This window comes from Sinohyriopsis cumingii, chromosome 8 (assembly GCF_028554795.1).
Source record: "Sinohyriopsis cumingii isolate HCF-2022 chromosome 8, ASM2855479v2, whole genome shotgun sequence".
NCBI classification, from domain to species: domain Eukaryota; kingdom Metazoa; phylum Mollusca; class Bivalvia; order Unionida; family Unionidae; genus Sinohyriopsis; species Sinohyriopsis cumingii.
In genome coordinates, this window is record NC_142968.1 from 1,413,296 (window position 1) to 1,423,679 (window position 10,384).

General features: G+C 35.0%; 1 protein-coding gene across 1 annotated transcript in view; it reads right to left on the reverse strand.

Annotated features, from left to right (window-relative positions):
• Positions 1-2,959, reverse strand: part of LOC149792851 (signal recognition particle receptor subunit alpha-like) — a 42,210-nt gene extending 39,251 nt beyond the window's left edge. The window contains exon 1 of the mRNA XM_089966628.1: positions 2,773-2,959. Within this exon, the coding sequence (XP_089822754.1) occupies positions 2,773-2,889 (117 nt within the window). The 5' untranslated portion in view covers positions 2,890-2,959. The remainder of the gene's footprint in view (positions 1-2,772) is intronic.
• Positions 2,960-10,384: the final 7,425 nt, after the last annotated feature.

Consider the following 10,384-nt stretch of genomic DNA (forward strand, 5'->3'; position numbering starts at 1 on the left):
TTCCTATCTTACTCTTGGAGCTCACATGTTCCTATCTTCAGGCAGCAACCCTACATGTAGTCCTACATATAAGACATAGATGCTGATATTTGTTTTTGGCATCTAAGTCTTACTGCCTAAATAAGTGTAGAATGTTTTGATGTCCACTAACATCCTAATGAAAGTCAAATTTTCAGCAATATCTCACACAGCCGGCAGCCAATAATGAAGCTTTTTAAAAAGTCAAGTCATAATGTTGTAGTCAGACTTAACTTACTCTGATGTCTTTTCTCTGATAAATTCAAATTTTCACAAAAGAAATGGACCTGTTTTCAAGTTTAATTGGACAGGTATACATTTCAGTTGGCTGGAATGCAATGGAAGCAAGGAATGCCAAAATTGGGTTAAGTTGAAGTATATATCTTTAACAAAATTAAAAAAAATATATTAATACTGAAGAAAGTGTTAGATAGCTTCATTTTGTTCAGGATTCTTAACATCCTTTTAACTTATTTCGGTATTCCCAGTTACAGTCGCATTCCAGCCAACTGAAATGTAGGCCAACAGAACTTGAAAACATATCTGTTTGTTTGGGAATTTGAATTTAGTAGGAAAAAGACAACAGAGTAAGTAAAGTCTGACTAAAACATTATAACTCTAATTTGTAGAAAAGCGCCAATATGGACTGCCAAGTGTGTGAGATATTCCTGAAAATTTCATGTCATTCCGATGTTAAACAACATTGGAACACACTAAACAGCGCCGTTATTTGGGCAGTAAGACCTAGAAGCCCAAAGAATAAATCAGCATCAAGGTCTTGCATGTAGGACTACCTAGTCATACAATGTAAGACACATCACCCGATATTTTCGTTCTGGGGGGTGATGTGTCTTACTGCCTAACTAACAGCGCTGTGCAGCATGTTTTGATGTCAACTAACAGTATAATGAAAGTCAAATTTTAAGAAATATCACATAACTGGCAATCAATAATGACACTTTCCTACAAAGTAAAGTTATAATGTTTTTGTCTTATGCTGATGTCTTTTCTCCAATAAATTCAAATTCTCACAAAAGAAATGGACCATTTATCAAGTTTCAATGGCCAATATTTCAGTTGTTTGGAAAGCGATGAAAGCGATTGCCAAAATTGGGTTAAGCTGAAATATTATTCTTTAATGAAATGAATAAAAATATATTATGCCTATTGGAACTGTAAGGCATCGTTTCGTTTCATTCAAGAAACATATCCGCCATATGAACCTACTTTAAACATACTTCGGCATACCTTGACTACCGTTGCATTGCAACAAATTCAAATGTATGTCAATGGAACATAAAAATGCATCCATTTGCTAGTGTCATATTTTCAATCCGCCTGGATAAAGACAGCACAGCAAGAGTATTAATTACACATAAATTGGTGGAAGGGAGTCGATAAATGCTGCCATATGTGTGAGATATTGCTAAAACTTTTTCCCATGGTACCACTCGACGTGGCCCTGATCGCACCCTCTTAATATGCAAGAATAAAGAGCTGAATGGAATACTGTCCTCTCATTTATTAAAAGAAATTGACGTCCTGTATTTATTTATAACTTATTTTCAGTTGGCAGATGAGAAGGTAGTATTCCATTCAGGGCGCTGATTTTGCATATTAAGCGGGCGCAATCAGGTACATGTCAAGCGGTACCGTGGAAAAATGATTTAGCATTCCTCAAAGGTATGATATTAAGTCAAACTTCTGACAGGGATACAGTCGAATACCTGTGCTAAATATCGGTACTAAATTTATTAAGCTACGCAAAGCATAGTCCTACATGTAAGACATAGCACATTTTGATTTTGTTGAGGTGCTATGTCTTACTATCCAAATAACGGCCTTGTATAGTGTGTTCCGATGTCGTTGACATCGGAATGAGTAATCAAAGTTTCAGGAACATCTCAAACATATGGCAGCCTATATCGACATTTTTCCACTAATTTATGTGTAATTAATATACTTACTGTGCTGTCTTTATCCTGGTGGAATGAAAATATGACACTAGCAAATTGATGCATTTTCACGTTCCATTGACATACATTTGAATTTGTTGCAATGCGACAGTAGTCGAAGTGTGCTGAAGTAAGTTCAAGTAGGTTGATGTTTGGGATATGTTTCTTGAACGAAACGAACCGTTGCTTACAGTTCCAATAGGCATAATATATTTTTATTCGTTTCGTTAAAAAATAATGTTTCAACTTTATCCGATTTCAGCATTCTCGGCTTTTATCGCTTTCCAGGCAACTGAAAAGTAGGCCAAAGAAACTTGAAAACGGGTCCATTTCTTTTGTGAGAATTTGAATTTATTAGAGAAAAGGCATCATAAAAGTAAAGTCTGAATAAAACATTATAACTTTACTTTGTAGAAAAGCGTCATTATTTTAGTTCTCAGTTGTGTGAAATATTCATGAAAATTTTACTTTCGTAACGATGTTAGTCGACATCAAAACACACTACACAGCGCCTTTAGTTAGGCTGTAAGACCCTGACGCCCACAACATAAATATCAGCGTCGGGTCTTACAGGTAGGACTACGCAAAGCATAGCTTGAAATAGGAGTTTTTTCTAAAATAGGTCGCGCGAGCAGGGAGAGAAGTGTCCTCCCTTGTAGTTATTATACAGTACATGTATGACATGTCAATTTTAAGCAACGATACGAGCCCCTCTGCTGTCTACCACCATTAGTAGTGGCATTACGCAATTGTTGCGAAACATATGTTGCACTGCAAAATACGGTAATGACATTCTTACCTGTAGAATCACACTTTTAATGAGAGAGTTGATTGACGGGGTAAAGATCTGTGAAGTTCCTTGAAAACACCAAAGGACTATCCCCCCTTTACTGAAAATCGTGAAAAAGTCTAGCATGTTTGTCGGTTAAATTTACCAGTGGAAAATCCACACATGCACACGGAAGTTGTCACAATAACCGGAATTACGCGTTAGAAAATCTTAACTTTGGAACCAACCAACACTGATTCCAAAACTGAGTCCGGATGATTCATAGGATGTAAATCATTTCCGGGCAACAACAATTTTACAAAATCCGTGTTCATGCAAATGCTTTAGTGCGCGGTATTTCAGCTTCAGGGTTATATTTGTTCACAGAGTCATTCTGAATTTAATCATGCACCCATTATGCTTTTTCCACGTACTCACCTTGTTATATATCATCAACCATTTTACCAGTAGTCTCACCAACCATTTTACCATTAGTAACACCAGCCGTTTTACAAGTAGTCGCACCAAGTTTCAGCAGTAGTCTCACCAACCATTTTACCAGTAGTCTCGCCAAATGTTTGACCAGTAGTCATACCAACCATTTTACCAGTAGTCTCTCCAGCCATTTTGCTAGTAGTCTCACCAATCATTTTACCAAGTCTCACAAATTTTTTACCAGTAATCTCTCGTTTTTTCAGTAGTCTCACCAACCTTTTAAGTAGTAGTTTCACCAACCATTTTACCAGTAGTCTCAACAACCATTTTACCATTAGTAACACCAGCCATTTTACCAGTAGTCTCAACAACCATTTTACCATTAGTAACACCAGCCGTTTTACCAGTAGTCTTACCAACCATTTTGCTAGTATTCTCAACAATCATTTTACCATTAGTAACACCAGCCATTTTACAAGTAGTCTTACCAGGTTTCAGCAGTTGTCTCACCAACCATTTTACCAGTAGTCTCACCAAATGTTTGACCAGTAGTCTCACCAACCATTTTGCTAGTAGTCTCACCAAGCATTTTACCAAGTCTCACAAAAAGTTTTACCAGTAATCTCTCGTTTTTTCAGTAGTCTCACCAACCTTTTAAGTAGTAGTTTCACCAACCATTTTACCAGTAGTCTCAGCAACAGTTTTTCCAGTAGCCTCACTAAGTTTTACTAGTCGTCTCAGTTTTATCAGTAATCTCAACAACAGTTTTACCAGCAGTCTCATCATTTTTGCCATTAGTCTCACCAACAGTTTTTATCAGTAATCTTGTTTGCTGTCTCCCAAAGATTTACCAATTGTATTACATGTAGTTAACAGTGGTCCTACCAGTAGTCTCACAAGCTTTCTTGCTAGTAACCATCTCATCAGACTTACTAGGCAATGACATAGCTGGAGACAAGGTTGGGGATAATCCACTTGTATGTGATGAGCCTTGTTTGAGTCAAAACATTGATCCTGTTTAGAATGAAATCCCAGTTTGTATTCTGCTTATATAGTTACTAGAGCTATGGTAAAAATTGAGCTCTGGAGAATACTGGAGAATAGTGCTAGTCAAGAAAATATTCCTTTAGCAAACATTTAAAATGGTCAGTCTTTTGACGAGGTCACTTTTGATACAGATATTATATTGATCAATTACAGTAATCCTCTTTTTACTACTTTTTCTAATCAGGGTGACAAAAAGCAGTCACTTATTGTCGAAGAGGAGCAAGATATGTTTCAGAGGGCTCTTAGCGAAGCTGAAGCCCAAACAATTCCCGTTTGTTAATTTTCAGCAAAATTGGACTTTATGAAAAAACAAAGACCATCTGGTACTCAGTGGTCAGTTAGCTGTCAAGGTGCTGATCTGAAGTCATATCAACAAGAAATACTTAGTCTAGCCCGTGAAACTCCTTAGGATGGTCATTTAGGAATTAGTACGACTTAACACAAGATCTTACACTTTTTTATTGATCGCAAATTAAAATTGATATCTATAAATAGTATAGATCTTGTCAAACTTGTGAAATGGTAGGAATGTCCAATCAGAAGATACTCAAGATTCATCTGCAATCTATTTCCGCATCATAGACTGTGCCGGTCCTTTACCTAAGGTCAAGCTAGGAAATAAATATTTGTCGACTATAATGTGTGCACCCACATGATTTACAGGTACAGTTCATTTTGGAATATTAAAACTAAAAATATAGTCAAAGCCTTGATAAAGAATTTTTTTTAACACTTGTTGGCCTTCCCAAATCTGTCTTATCAAGGGTAACATGTACTGTATGGAATGCATGAAATACGCATCCAACAGCTTAAATGTTCTGCCTATATTAGTGAAGGTTAAGGAGCTATGGAAAGATTTCATCAATTTCTTAAAAATAAGATCTGGTCATTGTTTTGATACCATTGAATAGCATGGTTTGATTATAATGCTTTGATACAGGAAAAGATTAGGATGAGGGTGTTCATTTGTGTTGTTTAATGTTATTGCATCAATTCATGAATCAATGGTTTTCAATCCATCTGAATTTGTTTTTGAACATACTGTCTGTGGACCATTGAAGAAAGAAACTTCTTTCAAATAAGATTCTAAGATTAGTCTTTTTGACTATTCTGTAATATCAAATGTAAGCTGCCAAAGGCCTGTGAAGATGCAAGAACTAATCCTCGCTATATTCAGTCAAAAATGAAATTAAGGTGTGAAATAAATAGGGTTTTCAGCCTGATGACATAATTCTGGCTCTCTTGCACATGCCTCAAAACCCTCTTCAGACTACATTTTATGGTCATTAAACAACCGAAATCTATTTGACTCAAATTACATCATTAAACTCCTGGGAGGCAAAAACAGAAACAACTTGCATCATACAAATATGTTAAAGGATTACTTTGGTTGAGATATTCGGTTAATCACTCCATTAATTTAGCTGTACCTGTCGCAAACACCAAGGATGTAAATGAATACAATCTTATTGTAGTGGTTCTGGTTCAAACAATTTTCAGAATTCACAAATATTAAGCAATCTGAACCAGAAACTTTCACTACAACCACAGGAAAAAGAGAGAACTAAAGCAGTTATTATGTAAATATGAACGCTTGTTCCCTGGCATGCATCACAAATAAACAAAAAATCTATCATGATGTTGAAATAGTTTATTCTACACCACTGAAACAGAATTATGAATTTCAAGCAGGAATGGTTGAAATTCAATATTTAATGGAGAATAATTTTACAGAACTGAGTAAACGTAACTGGAGTTCACAATATATTCTTGAGCTTAAATCAAATAATACATTGTGCATGTCTACTGACTATAGGAAGGTGAATAGCATCATCAAAACAGATTAATTTTAGACAGCTGCATTAATAAAGTTGGAAGCACAAAATATGTCAACATGTTTGACCTTTTAAAAGTATTCTGGCACTCACGAAAAGAGTAAAATAAATTTTGGTATTTGGAAACTCCAGATGAACTTTATAACTATAAAGTGATGCCCTTTGGTATGAAGAGTTCTCCATGAACTTTTCGGTGTTTACTGAACATGATAACATCTGGTTCAGATAATTGTTTTGCAGAAATCAATCGCGTCATCATCTGTAATGATATCTGGAATGACCACTTGGAAACTGGTGGTGAATCTTTTTATCAACTCGGTGATGCAAATATGACAATTTAAGTAAAAGCGAGTTTTGCTATGTTTGTGTCATATTTTTAGGACATATTGTGGGCAGGTCAAGTTAAGCTGGTCAAATTTAAGGTAAACATTCTATCTCTGAATTCCTAATGCCTATTGGTAAAACGCAATTTAAAAGATTTGAATTGAATTTCAATCAATTATTTAAAATGTCAGTTGATTCAAGTGATGTGGGATTGGTAAAGTATTGATTCAAGAAGACCAAAATGGTGTTTATCATCCAGTGGGCTAATTTTCTAAAACAGTAAACAAAGACCAGAGAAATTATTCCACAAGCAGGAAGGAATGGGTAACCTTGATGCTGGCTTTCCAACACTTTGAAGTGTATGTTAGCTCAGCTCCTTCTCGGATTATTGTATTCCGTGATCACACCCTCTTACATTCTTTAGGAAAAGAAAAGCAAAACTCAGAGGTTATAAAGGTGGACTTTGATGTTCCAGGAATGCACCATGGACATCAGGCACTGCAAGGGAAATATAATCTAATTGCTTATCCACTTACATGTGTATAGAATTATTATATTGCTATATTGTAAAAATCTTTCTTTTTTCTTCATGAGAGATGTATTATGCATATTTAATCTATATTGTGTGTCTGACCTTTGTCTGTGATTGATGGTAGGGAGGGCATGCCTACCTGACTTTTGTCATTTTTTTAAAGATGTTTACTTCAATTTGAGTTAAAGACCTAACCTTATTTATTAACTTTCAATGTCCCGCAAGTGACCTTGTTTACAAACTGATTGAATTTTTAATTTAAAATGACCTACATCCTGGGTATTCTATTGTGTCTTAGGTCAGGTGAAAATAGAATAAATAGATCATTTTTAAGTTCAGTATGTGGAGTCATTTGTTGTTGTGTTCAGATATAATTTGAGAGTGATCATTTATTTAAATTACTCATTACAGTGCTCAATGTCTTTAGGAGCTAAGACATTACTTTGAGATTATTGTGAATTCATTCAAAGACATTCTGGATTATATCACTGTGATCCATCAAGACTGTTGGTACACCAGCACATTCAATATTGGAATTCTTTCTGAATATTTTATACTTTTGATTAGTTATATAATGTTAAGGATTATTTGGAATTTACATGACAATATTGTAAATTTCTTTTGTAGTTCCACTTTGGTAATTATACAAAATGTGTTCGTTCACTTCTTTTCATTACTTATTTCAAGACACTAGAGTTATAACAGTATTGCAAATAGATGCTTCCTCCATTCATCCAGTTTGACAGCTGATTATTATGATGGTGAGATTACAATAACCTCATAAATCTAATTACAGTATAACACAAAAACTCAAAAAGCATTCTGAATTATGAGTAAATGTACATATATGTTCGTGTGCATGTTGAGCAAATGTATGCCATGTCTATGTGCATGATGAGATAAAGAGATGGTTGAAACATATCAGTTCATCAGATCAAGTGCAATCAGAGCAGTATATCTTTGTAAATGTTTTGCTGTGCTATTTTGGCAATGCAGAGAAACGGAGATTTCACTACAACTAATCTTCTTTGTTCTGTTATTTGATGATTGTGGCCCTCCTTCTATACATGGATACTACTAATTCAGTAATAGGTTATATATATATTCCATTGTCAATTAGCACCACCGAATAAACAAATCATCCATGTTTTAATTACTAGAGCCATTATCACATCATATAAAAAAATCTATGTGACCATGCAGAAAAAATGACTATGCAGAGTTATTGCATGATAACTAAATATTCCTTGATATTTGGCTGAAAACAAATTATCAGTGAATCTGTTGTGGAATTTACTGTCCAGGTAATTCAAGTGCATAAAGAATGCAGATGAATCCAGTTAGTGACTGTATCTTTAGGGAAATAAAAATGAAAACAACTTATGGTTAAAAAATGTAATTGGTGCCAATTATAACAAACATGAATGCTAAATGCATTTAACAATCAATGCCTTTATTTAAAAAGAGAATGACAAAGGCATATAAAGATATTAATATTCATATTACAAGCACAAAATTAATTTTAGTTAGAATGTTTTAAACTATTAAACATTTAGGGGTTGCCAAAACAAAATTATCTCCTTTTGGCAGGTGTTGTTGTTGTTGTGGGGTTTAATGCCATTTGGGAGCACACAGGAGGCTATGCATGGCAGCCAGTATCAATGGTGGAGGAAGAACCCTGGAAAACCCCAGGAAAAACCACCAACCCACGAGAAACTACTGGCAAGCTTTCTCACAGCAGGTGTTGAGAAAGCTCATTAATGTGGACATATCCATAAAATGTAATATAAATAAATAAAATTCAATTGCCTTTAAGAGTCAAACATATAGATTCAAAATGTAAAAAATGCAAATTTGCATAATCAGTGACTTTGACATTTATGATGAAACAAATTTTTAAGACTGGCTATAATGGTGCCATATTGGAGGTCATATCAGCATGATTTTCATTTGTCATTAAATACACATCATAATAAATCTTCCAGTGAAAACCTCATAGCAATTTGACATTCTGTTCAAGAGGTGTATTGATAATTAGATCTTCAAGTTGGTTACCATGATGTCACATCAGTACCATTTTCAATTAGTACCATCATACAAAATAATTTGGTTAAAACCAAATGTTGATATGGCTTAATATTTAATTGTGTAGCAACAAGATTTTCAGGATAGCTGCTGTCTGTCACACTGGATGTCCCAGTACTACTATTTAAATTTAAAACAACTAGATATCATATTAAAAAGTCTTCTGATGAAATACTCATGTAGACAGAATACAAATTATAAGATTGTTGCCATTATAGCCATATTGGGCATCAGATCAGCACCAGTTTCATTTAGAACCAATTAGTTATCACAAGAAATCTTTCAGTGAAAACACCATGTTAATGCTGCCATCCATTCAGGAGAAAAAGCCATGATTTTCAAAATGGCCCCTATGGTGGCTATATTTGATGTCTAAGAAGTTCAATTTTCACCAAATAGACACCATTTTCACGAATGACCAGCTAGACATCTGGTGAAAACCCCATATCACTTCCAGAAGGACTAGTAATATCAAGTTATTCAAACTAGATGTCATGGTAGCCATACTGAATGTCAGATGTCATGGTAGCCATACTGAATGTCAGATGTCATAGTAGCCATACTGAATGTCAGATGTCATGGTAGCCATACTGAATGTCAGATGTCATGGTAGCCATACTGAATGTCAGATGTCATAGTAGCCATACTGAATGTCAGATGACATGGTAACCATACTGAATGTCAGATGTCATAGTAGCCATACTGAATGTCAGATGTCATAGTAGCCATACGAAATGTCAGATGTCATGGTAGCCATACTGAATGTCAGATGTCATGGTAGCCATACTGAATGCCAGATGTCATGGTAGCCATACTGAATGTCAGAAGCCATAGTAGCCATACGGAATGTCAAATGTCAGAGTAGCCATACTGAATGTCAGATGCCATAGTAGCCATACTGAATATCAGATGTCATGGTAGCCATACTGAATGTCAGATGTCATATTAGCCATACTGAATGTCAGATGTCACAGTAGCTATAGTGAATGTCAGATGTCATGGTAGCCATACTGAATGTCAGATGTCATGGTAGCCACACTGAATGTCAGATGTTATTGATCCACACAAGATTGCTATATTTTAATTCATCCTGAAAATGAAATCTTGGACTGGAAAATATGATCTTCAGGCTATATCTGGATTACTCAGCTAGCCAAGCTCAAAAGACAATTTATGTGAGAAGCCTGTGATAAACATAAAATCAAAAGAAGCCATATATGACCCTAGACATGAAACTTCACCTGCATTCACCTGCCTGTTTTAAATGCTGAATGACAACTGATCTTCATGAAAAGTGATCTACCTTGTATCTTTTCTCAAAGATAAACACTTTTTCTTCAGAGATGGCTTTAATTCACAGGCAAATACACGAAGATATATAAAA